Raw genomic sequence first — 21,813 nt, 5'->3', positions numbered from 1 at the left:
AAGCTCTCTGCCATCCCCTGAGAGCTTGTGTACCCGAGGCCCACGGTGATCTGAGGGTGGGGTGTGCCTGCAGCCTCACTGACCCCACAGGGGCCTTCCTGCCTCTGTCTTGGTCACAGTGGCGCCTCTGTGCGTCCTGGAGGCGGAGATGTGACTGCACCCTGCTGGCAGAGACCACTGCTCCAGGGCACCCTTGTGCACAGTGCCGGGAATGCCAGAGGTGCCGCTTTGTCAGACAGTGGGCTAGTTTCTTAAAAAGCTAAACGTACACACACATGACCTGGCAATTCTGCTTTTAGACATCTACTCAAGGGCAATGAAACCATGATGCTCACAGTCTTGGCCACAGGTATTCACAGGAGGTTTATTCGTGAGCGTGGACCTGGACACATCTTCTGTTCCCAGTCTTCTCTCTACCTCCCTCCAGGGCAGCTCAGGAATCATGAATCCCATTCATTTTCCTGGCCTCCATCAGAAGGGGCACATACCTCACTAAGAAGTGGTCTTTGCCAGCCCCCGCTTGCACCACCTCCACTCCCACTGCCCACATCTTGCTGAGTGTTCTCTTTTCACAGTGTCCTGTTTCTTCTTTTATCCCCTTGCCTTTGAGCTATCTAACTGCATTTCCCTCTAAGCAATGGCCATAGTCAAACCCTATCCTTTGTCTTCAGGTCCTGCCCTTTTAGGGAAGCATCTTTTACTATAGAAACAGTCTTTGGTGTTATTTAAATTCATAAGTAAAAACAACCTTGGAAAAGCTCTGGGCACTGCAGGTGCTGGTGTCAGCAGTAACGTCATGGCCTTTCTTTAAGAGGCTTTTTCAGAGGGGACCAGATGCCCAGAATGGCTTTGATGCTTGGAGACTGGATTTGGTGCTTACTGATTTGTGGCTGAAATGAAAAGCTGCTCTCTGTTAACTTCAGTTACATGCCAAGTGATCTTCAACATGAGGCATTTTTTTTTTTTTTTTTTTTTTTGAGCATAGGAAAAGATGATTCATTTGGGCCTTGTTATTTCAAAAGTTGGAGTCACACTGTCTGGAATCAACTCACGCATTAACTTAACAAACAAGAAAACAAACCAGAATGAATGAATGAATAAAGTTTTGCTGGGGAAATGAGGTTCATACAAGATTTTTAGCTGAGCTATGTAGCCTACCAAATTAATCTTCAGGGGCTTATCCCAGTGTTTACATCCATTTGTGTAGAATAGACAGGAACTAGAAATGATTCTCACATGAATGCAAATGAATCAGTATTTTTCAATATCTATTCTGGGTATTTTATTCTCCTTCTGCTTTTATGTTAAGTGAACTGGTAGTATTCAGTGGTGAATTCATCTGCCCGTAATAATGCCTGATTAACATAATGTTTATTTTCTCATATGATGAAGGGTCCAGAGATGGGAAATCTCAGGCTGCCTTCTGTCTTTTTGGTCCTTCTTCACTAGCCTGTGACTTTCACCCTCATGCTTACCACATGCAAAAAAAAATTTTTTTTTTTCTCATTTATAGGCAGAGAAAGGCACCAATCCCAACTCGACAATTTGCTGAGTTGTGATAAGAGTACTGACCCCATAACTAGCGCTTCAATCAAGAAGACCTTCCACTGCCCAGCGGGTCTCCTATGTTCCCTCCCAGTCTGTTCCCACCCTGTTGATCAACATTGCTTCACTTCTTATCTGTATTCAGTCCTTTCACCTGTTCTAGGAATTCAAACAGACAAAATCAGAGTTTATCAGGTTCAAGCCTCTTGGGTTGCTTGCTTTCTGCCTTGCCCACTTTTTTTTTTTTTACATCTGATGCCTTTTTCTTGTTTTATTTTGGGTTAATCAAGTATAATTTTTCATTATTGGATTTTTTGAGCAATTTTAGGTTTGCAAAAGAATTGAGTTTTTAGAGAGAGTTCCCTTATAACCTCTCAACATTTTCAGTTCAGTTCAGTTCAGTTCAGTTGCTCAGTCATGTTTGACTCTTTGCAACTCCATGAACCACAGCACGCCAGGCCTCCCTGTCCATCATCAACTCCCAGAGTCTACCCAAACCCATGTCCATTGAGTTGGTGATGCCATCCAGCCATCTCATCCTCTGTCGTCCCCTTCTCCTCCTGCCCTCAATCTTTCCCAGCATCAGGGTCTTTTCCAATGAGTCAGCTCTTTGCATGAGGTGGCCAAAGTATTGGAGTTTCAGCTTCAATATCAGTCCTTCCAATGAACACTCAGGACTGATCTCCTCCAGGATGGACTGGTTGGATCTTCCTGCAGTCCAAGGGACTCTCAAGAGTCTTCTCCAACATCACAGTTCAAAAGCATCAATTCTGCTGTGCTCAGCTTTCTTTATAGTCCAACTCTCACATCCACACATAACCACTGGAAAAACCATAGCCTTGACTAGACGGACCTTTGTTGGCAAAGTAATGTCTCTGCTTTTTAATATGCTGTCTAGGTTAGTCATAACTTTCCTTCTAAAGAGTAAATGTCTTTTAATTTCATTGCTCCAATCATCATCTGCAGTGATTTTGGAGCCCAGAAAAACAAAGTCAGCCACTCTTTCCAATGTTTCCCCATCTATTTGCCATGAAGTGATGGGACCAAATGCCATGATCTTAGTTTTCTGAATGTTGAGCTTTAAGCCAACTTTTTCACTTTCCTCTTTCACTTTCATCAAGAGGCTCTTTAGTTCTTCTTCACTTTCTGCCATAAGGGTGGTGTCATCTGCATATCTGAGGTTATTGATATTTCTCCCAGCAATCTTGATTCCAGCTTGTGCTTCTTCCAGCCCAGCGTTTCTTATGATGTACTCTGCATATAAGTTAAATAAGCAGGGTGACAATATATAGCCTTGATGTACTCCTTTTCCTATTTGGAGCCAGTCTGTTGTTCCATGTTCAGTTCTAACTGTTGCTTCCTGACCTGCATAAAGATTTCTCAATTTCCTATTACTAAGACTGGGCTTTGGTGTGGCACATGGGGTACAATGTGTGAGCCATATTGACACATTATTATTAACTAAAGTCCATAGTTTACATTTGGGTTCACTTTTGTACTGTACTTTAAATATTGTTCAGTTGCTCAGTCCTGTCCGACTCTTTTGCGACCCCATGGACTGTAGCGTGTCAGGCTCCTCAGTCCATGGAATTTCCCAGGCAAGAATGCTGGAGTGGGTTGCCATTTCCTTCTCCAGGGGATCTTCCTGACCCAGGGATTGAACCCGGGTCTCTTGCATTGCAGGTGGACTCCTGACCATCTGAGTCATCAGGGAAGCCCTGCACATGGGTGTCTGTGTGTATAATGCACTGGGTCTTAGTTGCAACATGTGGGATCTAGTTTCTCTGACCAGAGATTTAACCCTGGCCCTTTGCAGTAGAGATATAGAATCTTAACCACTGGATCACCAGGAAAGTCCTCCATCCTATGGGTTTTGAAAACTGTATCCACCATTGCATGTATCATACAGAATAATTTCCCTGTGCTCCACCTGTTCACCTTATCCCTCCTCCCCAAATCCTGGCAACCACTGACATTTCACAGTCTCTGTAGTGTTGCCTTTTCTAGAATGTCATACATTTGGCGTCATATAGCCTGTTGCATTTTCTGATTGGCATAGGAAACATTAAATTTCCTCCATGTCTTTTCATGGCTCAAGAGCTCATTTCTTTTTAGTTTTGATAATATTCCATTGTCTGGATGGACCACAGTTTATTTATCTATTTACCTACTGGAGGATATTTTGGTTGCTTCCAAGTTTTGGCAGTTACCAATAAAATTACTATAAACATCCATGTGTTTGTGTGGACATAAGTTTTTATTCATTAGTGTGACTACCTAAGATTGTGAATAATGTATGAGTGTGTTTGGTGTTGTAAGAAATTTCCAAACTGTCCTCCAAAGTGAGAAAACCATTTTGTATTTCCGTCAGCAATGAGTGAGCATTTCTGCTGCCCCACAACCTCCCCAACATTTAGTATTGTCAGTGTTCTGGATTTTGACCATTCCAATAGATGTGTTCAGCTCAGTTCAGTTCAGTCGCTCAGTCGTGTCTGACTCTTTGCGACCCCATGAATCGCAGCACGCCAGGCCTCCCTGTACATCACCAACTCCCACAGTTCACTCAAACTCATGTCCATCGAGTCAGTGATGCCATCCAGCCATCTCATCCTCTGTCGTCCCCGTCTCCTCCTGCCCCAAATCCCTCCCAGCATCAGGGTCTTTTCCAATGAGTCAACTCTTCACATGAGGCGGTCAAAGTATTGGAGTTTCAGCTTTAGCATCATTCCTTCCAATGAACACCCAGGACTGATCTCCTTTAGGATGGACTGGTTGGACCTCCTTGCAGTCCAAGGGACTCTCAAGAGTCTTCTCCAACACCACAGTTCAAAAGCATCAATTCTTTGGCACTCAGCTTTCTTCACAGTCCAACTCTCACATCCATACATGACCACTGGAAAAACCATAGCCTTGACTAGACAGACATTTGTTGGCAAAGTAATGTCTCTGCTTTTGAATATGCTATCTAGGTTGGTCATAACTTTCCTTCCAAAGACTAAGCGTCTTTTAATTTCATGGCTGCAGTCACCATCTGCAGTGATTTTGGAGCCCCAAAATATAAAGTCTGACACTGTTTCCCCATATATTTCCCATGAAGTAATGGGACTAGATGCCATGATCTTCATTTTCTGAATGTTGAGCAGTATTTTATTGTTGGTTTAACTTGGATTTCCCTGATGACATGAAGTGGAGCATGTTTTCAAATGCTTATTTGCCATCTGTGTATCTTCTTTGGTGAGGTGTCTGTTAAGATCTTTTGCCCGTTTTAAGATTGAATTGTACTGCTGGGCATGCACACAGAGGAAACCAGAATTGAAAGAGACAAGTGTACCCCAATGTTCATCACAGCACTGTTTATAATAGCCAGGATATGGAAGCAACCTAGATGTCCATCAGCAGAAGAAAGGATAAGAAAGCTGTGGTAGATATACACAATGGAGTATTAGTCAGCCATTAAAAAGAACACATTTGAATCCATTCTAATGTGGTAGATGAAACTGGAGCCTATTATGCAAAGTGAAGTAAGTCAGAAAGAAAAACACCAATACAGTATACTAACGCATATATATGGAATTTAGAAAGATGGTAATGATGACCCTATACGTGAGACAGCAAAAGAGACACAGATGTATAGAACAGTCTTTTGGACTCTGTGGGAGAAGGCAAGGGTGGGATGATTTGAGAGAATAGTACTGAAACATGTATATTATCATATGTGAAATAAATCGCCAGTCCAGGTTCAACACATGAGACAGGGAGCTCACGGCTGGTGGACTGGGATGACCCTGAGGGATGGGATGTGGAAGGAGGTGGGAGAGGGGTTCAGGATGGGGAACACATGTACACCCATGACTGATTCATGTCAATGTATGGCAAATCCACTACAATATTGTAATTAGCCTGCAATTAAAATAAAAAGAAAAAAATAAATAAAACTGGGTTGTCTTCTTACAGTTGAATTTTAATGGCACCCCACTCCAGTACTCTTGCCTGGAAAATCCCATGGATGGAGGGGCCTGGTGGGCTGCAGTCCATGGGGTCACTAAGAGTCAGACACGACTGAGTGACTTCACTTTCACTTTTCACCTTTATGCATTGGAGAAGGAAATGGCAACCCACTCCAGTGTTCTTGCCTAGAGAATCCCAGGGACGGGGGAGCCTGGTGGGCTGCCATCTATGGGGTCGCATAGAGTTGGATACAACTGAAGCAACAGCAGCAGGAGCAGCAGCTGTATATTTTAGGTATCAGTCCTTTATCAATTTTTTTTTTTTTACAAAGATTTTCTCCAAGTCCATGGCTTGTCTTTTCATTCTCTTAAGGGGTCTTAGTTGCCCCACACCTCATAAATTGAGAGTGTGCTTGGGATAAAGTATGAATAAATATGAATCTCACCCAAAGTGGTTTCCTTCTTTGAAGGGATAAATCCCTCCAGTTTCTATCTGAGGCTGGTCATTACCCAGTGCCTTCAAATAGCTGTTTTCATATTTTTTTCCAGAATTATTATTATTTTTTTTTACCAGAAACAGATCCTATATTTGTCTTTTTTGAAAGATCCTTCAGATAGCCCTCCAAGCAGTTTTAAAAAATATTGTGTTGGCTAAAATTGAATAACATGACTGTCTGTAGGCTGACCACTGGGAGGGTCATTAGAGAGCAAGGTTGTGAAGGGTTGTGGATGGGGGAGGAGTCAGCCAACCAAGAGTGTCTGCCTTGTTGCCCTAAACATTCTCTCATTCAGACTTTTCACATTTTCTGACCCACTTTCCTTCCTTACCCAGCAAGACAAACACATGCTCCTCTATCTCATCTAAATGAATGAGATTTGACAAAGTAATTTGATTTTTTCCCATGCCTCAGTTTCTCTATTTATTGTTGACACTGTTAATTTTAGATTAATATTAAAGAGGAGTCCATTAGTGGTGTATGACCTTGGTGTGTAGGTTCTTGGAGGTGATCATATGTCCTCATGAACTTGAAGTTTTGAGGGCCATGGACCTTCATAAAATCTCTGGCCAGTGAGACTTGGATATCGGAATAAACACACGTGTCAGTGCTGTCAGCAGCATACTTAGCAGCAGCAGCAGCTGTACGGAATAAGTACTCAGTGCTTGCCTCACGGATCTGTCTGATTCCCCTGCCCATCCTGAGTGTCCATGAAGCAGACTCAGAGATTCATCCTAGGATCCAGATTTTGTCGTCTAGCCCTAGGATGTAGCTCTTATCCTTAATTTGAGAACAGAGGTTGAGTTTCAGGGCGCTTATCTATCATAAAAACAGAGCTAAGAGCAGTTGGACTTGTTCAAGTTCATCTTATGTGCCCACCATTGTGATAAAATATTGACTATCTGTCCCTTTTGTTGACCTTTGGTTTGAGGGATGTGACCTCGTGAACATATAGAAGGTACTATTTAATGATGATATTTGACTAAAAATAGAAATCAGCTTTTAAGTTTAAGTAAATTAGACCAGAGAGATGGCAACCCAGGAAGCTACACTGTAATTTATTCACGTTTGTGCCAACTGGGCAGGTAGTCAGCTGCACGAAACAGTAATCCGATTACAGTGAAGGAACCAAATAGACGCAGGTGTCTGGGCCCAAGCCCTGGAGTTTCTGACTCAAGAGGTCTGTGAGGGCTCAGGAATTTGCCTTTCTGACAAGTCTGAGGTGATGAATGGTGTTTACAGAGATAAGATGTAATGGTGATTCTGCTGGTCTCAGAGCTCCTTTCCACAAACTAGAGAGGGTCAGTGAACCTCTGTGGGGGGCAAGCAGGGAAGGGGCTGGTTTATTGCAAGGTCTCAGTGAGGCCATTCTGCTGCCTGGCTAGGTCCTTCCCCAGAACAACCACTTGGCGGGGGGAGTGTGTGCCCCCCACGCTCCCAGGAGGGGGTCTTGTCAAAGGCAGATCCTGATTCAGGAAGCACAGGCTAAGCCCATCAGAGATGGCACATTGGAAGCAGTCCCCAGACAAGGATGCTGGTCTGGGACCTCATGTTGGGGAGCAAGGCAGCCACTTGGCTAGTAGATTCCTTCCTTTCCCTCTGCCTGTTTCCGACCCCAGCTGCCACTCACTCGACCAGAGCTGGCGATGCGCAAACGTTCAGTCCACATTTTTGTCACTTCCACTGAGCTCTGGGGACTGACTCATTTAAATGACATTCTCAACTCTTTGGAAAGATGCTGGGCCAGAAATGGAAACAGCGGCAAAGACTTTCTGGGAAACAGGAAGCCAAATAGATATTTTTTCCAATCATGATTTCCCCCAGATTCAGAGACTGCTTAATTCACCATGAAACAAGACTTTTAGATAAAATACAAAAATCTTGTCCATGCTCAAGACCACGGGAAGACAGCAGAAGAGTAAGTACTGCAAGAAAACAGCCATAAAGTGTCTCTGTGGTGTATTTCAAGTTCTGGATTTTCTTGTTACCAGCTGTGTGTATTTATCCCGGCTGCGGTAGGACCAGCTGGAGTTTTAATTGTGCACCATGGATGATGCTGCCAGGATTTTCCCATGCATCTGTTGACTCCAAGTTCTTCAGTGGCCAGCTGGCCACCAGAAGCTTAAAAGTGTCATCCAGCTCCAAGGAGGAAGCTTCTGTCCTCGTCACCTGTTGGAACATGAGGTAGGTAGGTCCTCTTTCCTGGGAAGGGTGTTGTAAGGGACCCCGGAAGGCTGGGTCTTGCTGAATGTCCCCAAAGTCCCTTCCAAAGGAGAATAAACTCTAAACAGAAGCCTTTGCCAGCACTTCTCTTAAATCTGGCTTCAGAATTATTCCCAGCCTGAAGAGCATTCCCAGGGTTTGGGTGTGTGTGAATGCTTCCCTCTCCTTCTGTGGGTGGGGTAGCTCTGGGTGCAGGTGATTGAGGTCAGGAGTTCCCAGAGGGGAGCTGCTCCCATCCCCCTTCCCACAGAGTTTGACCAAACGCTGGGCACCCCCTGGACCTGTGACTCAGAGTGGGATTTCTGAAGAAAGGATTCAGTGTTGGCAGCCCCTGACCCCGAGCAGAGCTCCCTCCTAACAGCTGCTCTCTGTGACTCCTTTTCTCCTCAGGGCCCCCTTCTGCCCAACTTCCAGATGGTCTCACTCCATCACCCGGGGGTGGGAGGGGCAGGGGGCTACCAAAGCATCCTGCAGGTCTGTTCTCAGACCCCCAAGGACTGGATAAGGGGGATAAGGAAGTTATCCCTATCCCCCTTATCTGGATGAATGGATAAGAAAGTTGTGGTACATATACACGATGTACTCAGCCATGAAAGAAACATATTTGAGTCAGTTCTAATGAAGTGGATGAACCTAGAACCTATTATACAGAGCGAGGTAAGTTGGAAAGGAAAAGATAAATACTGTATTCTAACAAATATATTTGGAATCTAGAAAAGTGGTACAGATGAATCTATTTACAGGGCAGCAATGGAGAAATAGACATAGAGAATAGACTTATGGACATGGGGAGAGGGGAGGAGAGGGTGAGATGTATGGAGAGAGTAACATGGAAACTTACATTGGAGAAGGCAATGGCACCCCACTCCAGTGCTCTTGCCTGGAAAATCCCATGAACAGAGGAGCCTGGTAGGCTGCAGTCCATGGGGTTGCAACCATATATAAAATAGGCAGCCAACAGGAATTTGCTATATGGCTCAGGAAACTCAAACAGGAGCTCTGTATAAGCCTAGAGGGGTGGGATGGGGAGAGAGATGCTAAGGAGGTTCAAAAGGGAGGGGATATATGTACACTTATGGTTGATTGAGGTTGAGGTTTGACAGAAAACAACAAAATTCCATAAAGCAATTGTCCTTCAATTAAAAAATAAAAATTAAAAAAGAATCTGAATAGTATTCATCTAAAGAAGACATACAAATGGCCAATAAGCACATGAAGATAGATGTTCAATGTCATTGGTGGGAAATGTAAATCAAACCACAGTAAGATACCAGTTCACTCCCACTAGGATGGCTACAGTAAAAAAGGCTATTCTTTCCTCCATTTAACTGTCTTGCCATCCTTGTAAAAATTGACTGAATTGATTAAATATAAAAAATTTTCTTATTGAGCATCTTTTCATGTGCTTATTGGCCAACTGTATATATTCAAAGGGTTTATTTTTGGACTCAATTCTGTGCCAAAGACACTGATTAGGTCTTTTCTGATGCCAGAACCACACTGTTTTGATTACTGTAGCTTTGCAGTAAAATTTGAAATAAAGAAGTGTGAGTCCTCCTGTCTTGTTTCTCTTCTCCAAGATTACTTTGGTTTTTCAGAGCCCCTTGAATTTCCTTCTGAATTTTAGGATCAGTATGACAATTTTTGTAGAAAAATCAGCAGATATTTTAATAGAGATTGTATTGACTCTGTACATTAATTTGGGGAGTTTTGTCAGCTTAACCATATTAAATCTTCCAATCCATAAACATAACATCTTTTCCTTTATTTAGGTCTTTTAAAATGTCTTTAAACATTGTTTGTAGTTGTCAGAGTATGTATTTTTGCACTTCTTCTGTTAAATGTATTCCTAAGTAACTTTTTAATACTATTGTAAATGAAATTGTTTTCTAATTTCATTTTAAATTTGTGCATTCTTACTGTATAGAAATGCAAATGGTTTTTAGGTATTGCTTTTACTTCCTGTAAGGCTGAAATTGTTTATTAGATTTTATGGCTTTTGGATAGTTTTCTTAGGATTTTCTGCATATAAGCAAGGCAATATGATCAATAAAGAGATAATTTTATGTCTTCCTTTTAAATCTGGATGCCTTTTATTTCATTTCTATGCAGAACTGCCCTGGACAGAATCTAGCTAGAACCTCCAGCACCCTATGGCAGGAACAGGCACCTTTGTCTGGTTTCTGACCTTAGGGGTAGAGCTTTCGGTCTTTCACCATCAAATATGTTATCAAATATTGGGTTTGGGTAGATGCAACATATTTTCTTTTATAAAAATAGGCCAACAAAGGACTGTCAATTTTCATCTTGTTCTTGAAGAAAGTCTGGCTGACAGCAAAAATTTAGTAAAATCTGCACCTTGCTAGGTGCCAGGCTGTTGTTTATTGAATAACATTTGCTCACCAGGCATTTAATTTCCACTTCTAGAATCATATGTATGTTGATGCATCATCACAGAGACTTTATTTTTGTGTCTTCATTTTAATATTGTTATGGCTTATACACATGATGTTCTTACCTTTTAAATGTCTTTCTTCTTAATACTTAAATTATTATAATTAACATCCAGGTTAAACACAATATTGATGTACTATCTTACTGTTGTTCAGTTGCTAAGTTGTGTCTGACTCTTTTTGCGACTCCATGGACTATAGCCTGCCTGGCTCCTCCATCTATAGGATTTTCCAGGCAAGAATATTGGAGTGGGTTGCCATTTCCTTCTCTAGGGAATTTTCCTGACCCAGGGATTGAACCTGCATCTCCAGCATTGGCAAGTGGATTTTTTACTACTGAGTCACCAGGGAAGCCCAATGTATTCATTAGTTAAGTACCAAGGAGATCAAATCAGTCAATCTTAAAGGAAATCAACCCTGAATATTCATTGGAAAGACTGTTGGTGAAGCTGAAGCTTCAAAACTTTGGTAACCTGATGTGAATAGCTGACTCATTGGAGAAGACCCTGATGCTAGGAAAGACTGAAGGCAAAAGGAGAAGGGTGCGGTAGAGGATGAGACGGTTAGATAGTGTCACCAACTCAGTGGACATGAATCTGAGCAAACTCTGAGAGATAGTGGAGGATAGAGGAGCTTGGTGTGCTACAGTCTGTGAGGTTGCAAACAGTCAGAAAGGACTTAGCAACTAAACAAAAACAAAAACAGTTTCTACACTCTTCTTAACATTTCCCTTCTAGACTCTGATGACAGTTTTTACGGCCATTATCTTGAAAACAACAATGATTGTAAGACAGTGTACTTGGAATCTTAGAAGGGATACTCACGTGCCCCCACCAATATCTTCCTTGAGATAATTTGTGTGGACCATGCTTTACCATCTGAGCCACCAGGGAAGTCCTTGTGTGGACCAGCAGGGCCCAAAAGCAGTTCCTGTGATGATCAAGTGTTTTCTCAGTAATGTCTAATTTATTGTAACTAGCCCCCACTCCAGTACTCTTGCCTGGAAAATCCCATGGACGGAGGAGCCTGGTAGGCTGCAGTCCAAGGGGTCGCTGAGTTGGACACGACTGAGCGACTTCACTTTCACTTTTCACTTTCATGCATTGGAGAAGGAAATGGCAACCCACTCCAGTGTTCTTGCCTGGAGAATCCCAGGGACGGGGGAGCCTGGTGGGCTGCCGTCTATGGGGTCGCACAGAGTCGGACACGACTGAAGCGACTTAGCAGCAGCAGTAGCAGTAGTAGCAGCCCCTATAGTGGGGCACTTGCTGTAACTAGGGAGACTGAGAAACTGAATTTCTAACTTTAATAAGTTTTAGTTTAAATAACCATAGGAATTCCAGTTGAGCTATTCCAAATCCTGAAAGATGATGCTGTGAAAGTGCTGCACTCAATAATGCCAACAAATTTGGAAAACTCAGCAGTGGCCACAGGACTGGAAAAGGTCAGTTTTCATTCCAATCCCAAATAAAGGCAATGCCAAAGAATACTCAAACTACCGCACAATTGCACTCATCTCACACGCTAGTAAAGTAATGCTCAATATTCTCCAAGCCAGGCTTCAGCAATATGTGAACCGTGAACTTCCTGATGTTCAAGCTGGTTTTAGAAAAGGCAGAGGAACCAGAGATCAAATTGCCAACATCCGCTGGATCATGGAAAAAGCAAGAGAGTTCCAGGAAAACATCTATTTCTGCTTTATTGACTATGCCAAAGCCTTTGACTGTGTGGATCACAGTAAACTGTGGAAAATTCTGAAAGAGATGGGAATACCAGATCACCTGATCTGCCTCTTGAGAAATTTGTATGCAGGTCAGGAAGCAACAGTTAGAACTGGACATGGAACAACAGACTGGTTCCACATAGGAAAAGGAGTTCGTCAAGGCTGTATATTGTCACCCTGCTTATTTAACTTATATGCAGAGTACATCATGAGAAACACTGGACTGGAAGAAACACAAACTGGAATCAAGATTGCCGGGAGAAATATCAATAACCTCAGATATGCAGATGACACCACTCTTATGGCAGAAAGTGAAGAGGAACTAAAAAACCTCTTGATGAAAGTGAAAGTGGAAAAAAAAAAAAAGAAAGTGAAAGTGGAAAGTTAAAAAGTTGGCTTAAAGCTCAACATTCAGAAAACGAAGATCATGGCATCCAGTCCCACCACTTCATGGGAAATAGATGGGAAACAGTGGAAACAGTGTCAGACTTTATTTTTCTGGGCTCCAAAATCACTACAGATGGTGACTGCAGCCATGAAATTAAAAGATACTTACTCCTTAGAAGGAAAGTTATGACCAACCTAGATAGCATATTCAAAAGCAGAGACATTACTTTGCCAACAAAGGTTCGTCTAGTCAAGGCTATGGTTTTTCCTGTGGTCATGTATGGATGTGAGAGTTGGACTGTGAAGAAGGCTGAGCGCTGAAGAATTGATGCTTTTGAACTGTGATGTTGGAGAAGACTCTTGAGAGTCCCTTGGACTGCAAGGAGATCCAACCAGTCCATTCTGAAAGAGATCAGCCCTGGGATTTCTTTGGAAGGAATGATACTAAAGCTGAAACTCCAGTACTTTTGCCACCTCATGTGAAGAGTTGAGTCATTGGAAAAGACTCTGATGCTGGGAGGGATTGGGGGCAGGAGGAGAAGGGGACAGTAGAGGGTGAGATGGCTGGATGGCATCTCTGACTCGATGGACGTGAGTCTGAGTGAACTCCGGGAGTTGGTGATGGACAGGGAGGCCTGGTGTGCTGTGATTCATGGGGTCGCAAAGAGTTGGACACGACTGAGCGACTGATCTGATCTGATCTGATCTGAACCATAGGGGATTATGGTTATTGTATTGCATAAGCTATACATCCCTCCTTCCCCCACATCCTCAAGTGCTAATGACAGTCGTTTCCATGGGTGGGGAGATTTTATCACCAACATTTGGGAGTCAGCCCTGCATCTTACCGCCTGGAAGCCCTGAGCACCTGAAATTGTGTATTTCCACCCATCTCCCCACCTCAGAGGCTTAAATTCTAAGTCAGAGCAGGGACAGCTGCCCACGTGCTTTGGAGAGAAACAGTGCCAAGCAGGATCTGCACCAGTGGGTGGGGTTGGTGGTTTAGTCACTCAGTCATGTCCAACTCTGTCAGCCATAGCCCACCAGGCTCCTCCATGAGATTTCCCAGGCAAGAATACTGGAATGGGTTCCAAGCATCAGGGGACCTAGGGGTTAATACATCTAAGAACAGGTGTTCATGTTGGAATTAGAAAATTTGTTTGTTTGTTTGTTTAATGTCTCTTAAGAAAAAAAGTTGCCTCCCACACTTGATACAGCTCTTTGAATATTTATGGGAGAACATCCAAGAATTGACCCACCTTGGTGGGGGCCAGACCTGAGGCTAGAATGTCCCTCAACTCCTTTAAAGGTTGGCGCGGGCTCAGAGGGCCCCACCCTTTGTTTGAGGCTTCCTCCAACACAGTCCTGAAATCCTTTGTAAAAGAGGCACAAAGGGTGTGGCTGGCCCTGCCTCCCTTCCTGTCTCAGGCGTCCACCTTTGAGGTCTCTAAAGTGGCGAGTTCCAGCCTGTGTCTGGAGCCCCGCCCGGCCCCGATTGGCTGCACCGAGACAACTTCTCCAGGGTGGCCGTGCACGGAGTCGTGGCCCCTAACTTGGTCCCGAAGCCAGTGGGATGTCCGGCCAGTGCCTGCCCGGATCCAGCCCAGGCTGCGAGACTCTCCGATCTTGGGCGGGGGGCGAGGAAGGGGGGTGTCTTTCCTTCCTCCTCCTCTAGGTGCAGTCTGGCCCAATCCTGCTGCTGCTGCTGCTAAGTCGCTTCAGTCGTGTCCGATTCTGTGCGACCCCACAGACGGCAGCCCACCAGGCTCCCCCGTCCCTGGGATTCTCCAAGCAAGAACACTGGAGTGGGTTGCCATTACCTTCTCCAATGCAGGAAAGTGAAAAGTGAAAGCGAAGTCGCTGAGTCTTGTCCGACTCTTAGCGACCCCATGGACTGCGGCCCACCAGGCTCCTCCATCCATGGGATTTTCCAGGCAAGAGTACTGGAGTGTGGTGCCATTGCCTTCTCCGCTGGCCCAATCCAGGAAGCCTCAAATGTCCGTGTCACTTTGCGTGGGGTGCGGGGGTAGCGGGATAGTCAAGCGTGCCTCCCCCCACCCCCTTGCACTTTCGGGGGTGGCCCCGCCCCGCCCCCTTGGTCACTGCAGACAGTACGGTCCATTCGCCAGCGGGTGTCTGTCTTCAGCACGTGACGACGCCACGCTGTCCTGCTCTTTAGCAAGTTCTGGGCTCTGCTGGACGTGGGGGGGCCCGACCCCAGGGTCAGAAGGGGATCCACGAGTCCTGCCCGGAGAAAGGACTCTGCATAAGGAATCTTTTCAGCCCAACTTCGGGGATCGCCGTTTCTTTGGCTTCGTTTAGAGTTCAACAGCGCCGCCACCTGGCGTATCGCTGTGAGTGACCGCAGCGGAGGATGGCACAGGGTGTTAAACACACACACACACACACACACACACACACACACACAACAAAAAATAAATTTGCCACTCTCGGTTGGGCTTTGGACTGACCCCTCCGCATTCCTGCCAAGTGAGTAAGCGGATAAGGTCGCGAAAGTGACAGATTCCAGTCTCCTCCTCCCAGCGCTCCCCACCCCTCACACGCGCTTAATCGCCCCTCGTCCGTGTCCTTTGCGGATCAAGTGGCATCTCTGTGCGCCCCTGTATCCATCTGATCTGTTGGGGAAAAGACCCCAACAGACAGACCCTCCCCGCGAGGGCACCCCGTGCGTCCCTTTGGGGGTGTGAATTGCACTGCCTCTATGAGATGATGGACAAACTCAGACCACTCAAGCTAACTCGCTCCCCTACAGGGGTCCGCAGGAATTCGTCTGCCGCCACTTCCTAAAGGTGACGAGATTTGGGGCCCTGACAGTGTCTCCGCGACTTCCTTACGCAACGAGATGAGGTCTGGCCGTGGTAGCTTGCGCTCAGGGACTCGTGGGTCCCCCAGGGTCCGAGTGTTAGGCCAGTGCTCCTCCTTGGCAGAGGGTGGCCCCAGCCACGCCTTCTGTCTCCAAGCACCTCGGTCTCCTGAACTAGGCGCCCTGGCGGATCCGGTCGGCTAGCTCCCCTTGAGAGCGCGTTTGTGTGTGTGTGTGTGTGTGTGTGTGTGTGTGTGTGTGTGTGTGTGTGTGTGCAAGGCCAAGCTCTAGGCAGCCCCTCTCCAAACCCTCTGGGTGGCGGGCACCTTCTCCCGAAGCCCTGTAGGTCCTAGGCATTACGGAACCGCCCTCCTCCGTCCCCCATTCTAAGCCCTTCTCGCCCAGTCTCGTCTTCCAAGAGCTCCGCAATCCAGGCTTTCCTTGAATAAGTTGGTAACAACACACTGATGAAGGAAAAGAGGACAAGGAGATTCAGGAGGGTAGCCTGTTAAGCCCCTCATAGGGCGGCGCGCCTGGGGCCGGTTGGCGGGGCGGGTCTCCCTTGACAGAGGTGCGGGGCCCCCCGGGAGCCTGCGCGGCCGGCCCCGCCCGAGGACCTCGCAGGCAGGGCTGAATTTACTCATCCTCGGGCGAGGTGATCCCGGGCGCGAGGGCGGGCGCAGGGCGCCCGGAGGACCCAGTAATCCGAGAACGCAGCATCAGCCCTTCCCACCAGGCACTTCCTTCCTTTTCCCGAACGTCCAGGGAGGGGGACCGCTCACTTATAAACTCGAGCCCGAGCCTGGTGGCCTGTCAGAGACTGCCTCGCCACAGCCGGACGCGCAGGGTCGGAGACAGACGCGAGCAGCTGTCGCCGGGGGCTCCCCGCGTCTCTCTGCCACAGCCGGGACTCTGTGCGCGGCGTGCGGACACTATGCTGCGCGTCCTGCTCCTCGGCGTGCTGGCCCCCGCAGGCCTGGGGCTCCCGGCACCCCCTGAACCGCAGCCCCTCGGCGGCCAGTGCGTCGATCTTGACTGCTTCGCCGTCTTCCGGGGCCCTGCGACTTTCCTCGCCGCCAGCCGAGTCTGCGAGCGCCTGCAGGGCCACCTGATGACTGTGCGCTCCTCGGTGGCCGAAGATGTCATCTCCCTGCTCCTGAGCGGCGACGGCCCTCGCCTCTGGATCGGTCTGCAGCGCCCGCCAGGCTGCGACGACCCAGAGCACTCCGGGCCCTTGCGCGGCTTCCAGTGGGTGACGGGCGACAACCGCACCAGCTTCAGCAGGTGGGCGCGGCCTCACGACGACGGGGCGCTCCTCTGCGGTCCGCTGTGCGTCGCCGTCTCGGCGGCGGCCGGGGCGCTGGCACCGGGAGAGCCCGCCTGGGAGGAGCGGCCGTGCGACGCGGAGGCCGACGGCTTCCTCTGCGAGTTCCACTTCGCCGCCTCCTGCAGGCCGCTGGCTGTGGAGCCTGGCGCCACGGCGGCCGCGGGCCTCTCGATCACCTATGGCACCCCTTTCGGAGCCCGCGGCGCGGACTTTCAGGCGCTGCCGCTGGGCAGTACGGCCGCGGTGGCGCCCCTCGGGGTGGAGCTGGAGTGCGCGGCGCCGCCAGGGGAGACCGAGGGGCGCTGGAGCAGGGAAGCCCCGGGCGCCTGGACCTGCGGCGTCGAGCGCGGCGGCTGCCAGCACGAGTGCAAGGAGAGTGCTGGGGCTTCGAACTGCTTGTGCCCGGCGGACGCCGCCCTGCAGGCGGACGGGCGCTCCTGCGGGCTGCCGGCCGAGCACCCGTGCCACCAACTCTGCGAGCACTTCTGCCACCTCCATGGGCTCGGCAACTACACGTGCATCTGCGAAGCAGGCTACCAGCTGGCCGCCGACCAGCACCGATGTGAGGACGTGGACGACTGCGCGCAGTTGCCCAATCCGTGCCCGCAACGCTGCGTCAACACGGAGGGCGGCTTCCAGTGCCACTGCGACACTGGCTATGAGTTGGTGGACGGCGAGTGCGTGGACCCCGTGGACCCATGCTTTGACAATAACTGCGAGTACCAGTGCCAGCCGGTGGGCCGGTCCGAACACAAGTGCATCTGCGCCGAGGGCTTCGCGCCCGTCCCCGGTGCCCCGCACAAGTGCCGGATGTTCTGCAACCAGACCTCGTGCCCGGCTGACTGCGACCCCCACGACCCGACCGTCTGCCGGTGCCCCGAAGGCTATATCATAGACGAGGGCTCCAAGTGCACGGACATCAACGAGTGTGACACCAACGTCTGCCCTGGCCAGTGCCACAACCTCCCCGGCACTTACGAGTGCATCTGCGGGCCTGACTCGGCCCTCTCTGGCCAGATTGGCACCGACTGTGACCCCATCCAGGAGAATAAGGACCGGGGCACCCCGGAGGACTATGGCGGCTCTGGGGAGCTCCCGGTCAGCCCGACTCCGGGCGCCACCGCACGCCCCTCGCCGGCACCTGCTGGTCCCCTGCACTCGGGCGTGCTCGTGGGCATCTCCATTGCAAGCCTGTCTCTGGTGGTGGCGCTTCTGGCCCTCCTTTGCCACCTGCGCAAGAAGCAGGGCTCCTCGCGGGGGGAGCTGGAGTACAAGTGCGGGGTCCCCGCCAAGGAGCTGATGCTGCAGCAGGTGAAGACTGAGCGGACACCTCAGAAACTCTGAGAAGCCTGGTATCCAGACTTCCTTCCCGCCTCCCGGCCCCTCAGCCTTTCTCTCCCCGTCCCCCGCCCCAAGCACCTTAGCTGGCGTCAGAATAGAAGACCCCTCGCCCCTCTTCTTTCACTGCTTCTGCACTTGGCTATGGAGGAGAGGAAAGGGGGCGTTGGAAGTTTGGCCCCAGCCACTTCCATGATGTCATCAGACAAGCAAGCAGGGATGACAGCTTCATTGTGACAGGTTGCAAAGTGTCCTGTGCCCTCACCAAGGGGCACGGGGTGGGGGGGGTGTTCTTGGCTGGCAGCCTGGGGGCAGACATCATTCCAGCGGACTAATGAGTGACACTGAGTCAAGGATAATGACCCCAATATTTATTTTTTGTTCTGCTTTTTTCCCTACCCTGTGTGTCTCCAACACCACGCCTTCCTCCCCTCCCCTCTCCCTCCTGCTCTATTTATGTGTGTGCTCCCATTTGTCTTGGGATCCTTACACTATCTTGGTGAAGTTTTTCCAGCCCTCTTGTGTTTATGAAGCTAAGCCCCATTTCATCCTTTTCATTTCTCCCAAATTTCCCCTTCCAGGAACTCAGCTGACCTACCTGAGCCACCCTGTCTCTATATGGACCCTATTTTTCTGCTCTTAGCTGTCTGCTTGGGCAGAACTGCTTTGTGAAACAGAAAGAAAAACACTAGAAATAAGAACGGTTGAGAACCTGTTCTTTCACCAGAGTTGCTATTTTATCCTGAGATTTCAGGCTTCCAGAGCAATAGCATTTTAAGAAAGGTTAAAATATAAAGGGCATTTATTAGACTCATGTTGCTGGACTGACCTAAGAATTCAACCCAAGATTTTCATTTTTATTTTCAAACAATGAACCTGGGTTTTACTGTTGTTGTTGCTGTTTTGATTTGGAAAGTAGTCATCATTAAGTTTCTTATGCAGTGTCTTTTCCTATGATTATTATTAGTTATTTGTGAAAATATTGAAAAAGGTTGCTCTGAATTGAGAGGAGATGGAAGCCCATCCCAGGAGATAGTGTAAGAAAGTTTCAGCTGCAGAATTCACGCCAGTGGCTATTTGGACTCTCATGGTCCTTGTCATTTGTGGGCCCAAATAAAACCAGCTCTACTGGTTTTTTGAATTTGGGAGCTTGGGGATGGAAGCTGCAGCATGGCCGGTTAGGGCCTCTTCTTGATCAGGCCCTCCAGGATTTCTCCCACATTGGAGGAAGAGTTTTCTGAGCCCAGCCATTTGGAATGCAGTCCAGGAGGTGGGAGCTGCCCCGGCAAGCTGGTTAGAAATGCCCTCAGGCGCCATCCCACCTACTGCACAAGAATCTACATTTTAACAAGTTCAGCAGGGGGCTGTCTGCTCCGTATATTTGAAGAGAGCTGTTCCAGACAGCTGCCAATGTTCTGGAACAGATTAAATATGAGTAATAAGTAGCAGGCCAAGTCAGGCCCTATATTCAAGAAACTGAGGAATTAACTGAGGAATTTTCCTTTTATAGCTTTGCTTTCTGGTAGAAGAGCCTAGGTACACACCTTTAGACATTGCTACACAGGGTCTTTGGTTCAAGTAAGCTAGGAATGAAATGCTTAGTGTATGGAAAAAAATGTATCATGTAAATGTATCTTTTGTAATGCAAAGGTTTTCCTCTATTGTTTTGTAAACTCAGCACATTTGTACATAGTTATTTATTTATTTGAGATAAACTAGAACACAGGCAAAACTCCTGCTTATGATGTCACTTGTAGAAAATAAATAACAGTGCTCTTGGTTTTTGTGTTGGTTCACCTCATTCCCACAGCCCCTTAATTTTATGCTATTAAGCAAGGCTTATGAAAAATGCAGATGCTAAGAGGTGCGTTTAAAGGCTGCCCCTACTCCATTGCTAGCTCCATCCACTTCTGGCTCATCGCTGACTTTTGAAGGTCTTTCCAGAGGAGATTGTTTTCACTGTAGAAGGATTTCGTGTTGTATCTGTGTGCACAAATATTTATTTTTCTTCTGTAACCATGACAACTTCATACACAGGACTTATGCCTATGTGTTTTAAAATACATTATAGGAGTATTTGTTGGGCTGAGTTAAAGAAGCAGTCCTTCTTGGGGCATCTCCAGAATCTTGGCCCTGTATCCCTCAACAAATGATTCGGCATTATCTGGGCTCAGAGATATTCAAACACAAAAGTCGCCCTGTGGCTCAGAAACCAAGGTCTCATGCAGTATGAAATCATCCTCGTTTCTCTTGGAGATTACAAATACTGTCTTTTTCATACATGCATATCTTGGGTCCCTCTTCCTGGGATGGTGAAACTGGCTGAATTTTATATGCAGTGTTTGAAAGTTTTCAGAAAGCAGAAGTTGGAAGAAAATTGGACTTAGTCAAATATCCAAATATTTTTACATATTTGGATCCTGCTGAATTTCTCAGTTTTAATCTGAGTAATTGGTGTCATAGAAATGCAAGATTTCAACACACCATTCTGGATGAAGGAGATGGCTTTTGGGGTGTGTGGGAGCGAGGGGGATGGTGGTGAGGTTTGGGTGGTCCCAGGCGCGTACCTTCCCGAGATGACCAGAGCAGGAGTTACACTCAGTAGTTGGAAGCCTAACGAAAAACCAGATTCAATAATAGGTACATATGAAGAAAGAACTCCATGAATGGGGGCAAAGCAGTTGCCAAAGAATCGTGCTAGGGGTGGGGAGGGGAGAGTGACACCTTATCTATTGTCCTCACTGCCCGGCCTTCTATTTTTTCCAAAGGGTCTGCTTCCAAGGAGCTGTCAAACTAACTTTCAAAGGCTCACTGCTTGGCATTCCTTGGCAGTCCAAGGAAGACTCCTTGCTTCCTCTGCAGAGAGCATGGGTCCCATCACTGGTCGGGGAACTAAGATTTTAAATGCCACCCAGTGTGGCCAAATAAATATCATATAAGTGTCTTTCTTTCTTTCTTTTTTTTTTTTTTTTAAAGGCTCATTGCTTTAGGATGTCTTCCTCCAAAGAGGGATATTTTTTCAAGAACACAAGAAAACCAAAGCAAGTGCTCAAGACTCAGAGGAGAGAACTGTCACCAGGGCATCTTGGACCCGAGAACACTGGTGGGGTGGGTGTCGACCTTGCTGAGGCCCTTCACTTTCTATCCCATGAGAGAAGCACCTCCCCACCTACAGGCTTCATCTGAACTTGAGGTTGTCAAACCTCAGCCTCTCTCTGAAAAGACCCCGTATGAACAAGTCAGTTAACCCTAAAAACAAGTCCTCAGCACTTCAGACCAGAGTGGGTGGCCCTTGTAAAACGGGCCATAAGCCCTGCCTTCTGTTCACGTGGTTGACATCCAGGCCTCCTGGTCTCAGCAGGGTGTGTGGTGTGTGTTTGTGGGTAGTGTTCCAGGGCTCACGGGGCCTGGGGAAGGAGGCCAGGCTGGAGGAGTCAGAATTCAATCTGACGGCTCATGTGGCTTTTTTTTTTTTTGTTCTCAGACCAAACCCTTTGGATCAGTTCAGCAAATATTTGTTGAGCATGTGCTTTGTGTCTTGAGGGGTTG

At 47.5% G+C, this 21,813-nt stretch overlaps 1 protein-coding gene across 1 annotated transcript; it reads left to right on the top strand.

Annotated features, from left to right (window-relative positions):
- Positions 1 to 16,253: 16,253 nt before the first annotated feature.
- Positions 16,254 to 21,202, top strand: THBD (thrombomodulin). Its single transcript, XM_055544110.1, has one exon. The coding sequence runs from the start codon at positions 16,534 to 16,536 to the stop codon at positions 18,268 to 18,270; it is 1,737 nt and encodes a 578-aa protein (XP_055400085.1). The 5' UTR covers positions 16,254 to 16,533; the 3' UTR covers positions 18,271 to 21,202.
- The last annotated feature ends 611 nt before the right edge of the window (positions 21,203 to 21,813 follow it).

The sequence above is a fragment of the Bubalus kerabau genome, chromosome 13 (assembly GCF_029407905.1).
Source record: "Bubalus kerabau isolate K-KA32 ecotype Philippines breed swamp buffalo chromosome 13, PCC_UOA_SB_1v2, whole genome shotgun sequence".
NCBI lineage: Eukaryota > Metazoa > Chordata > Mammalia > Artiodactyla > Bovidae > Bubalus > Bubalus kerabau.
The sequence above is the reverse complement of the archived record's forward strand: the minus strand, read 5'-3'. Positions and strand labels throughout refer to the sequence as shown.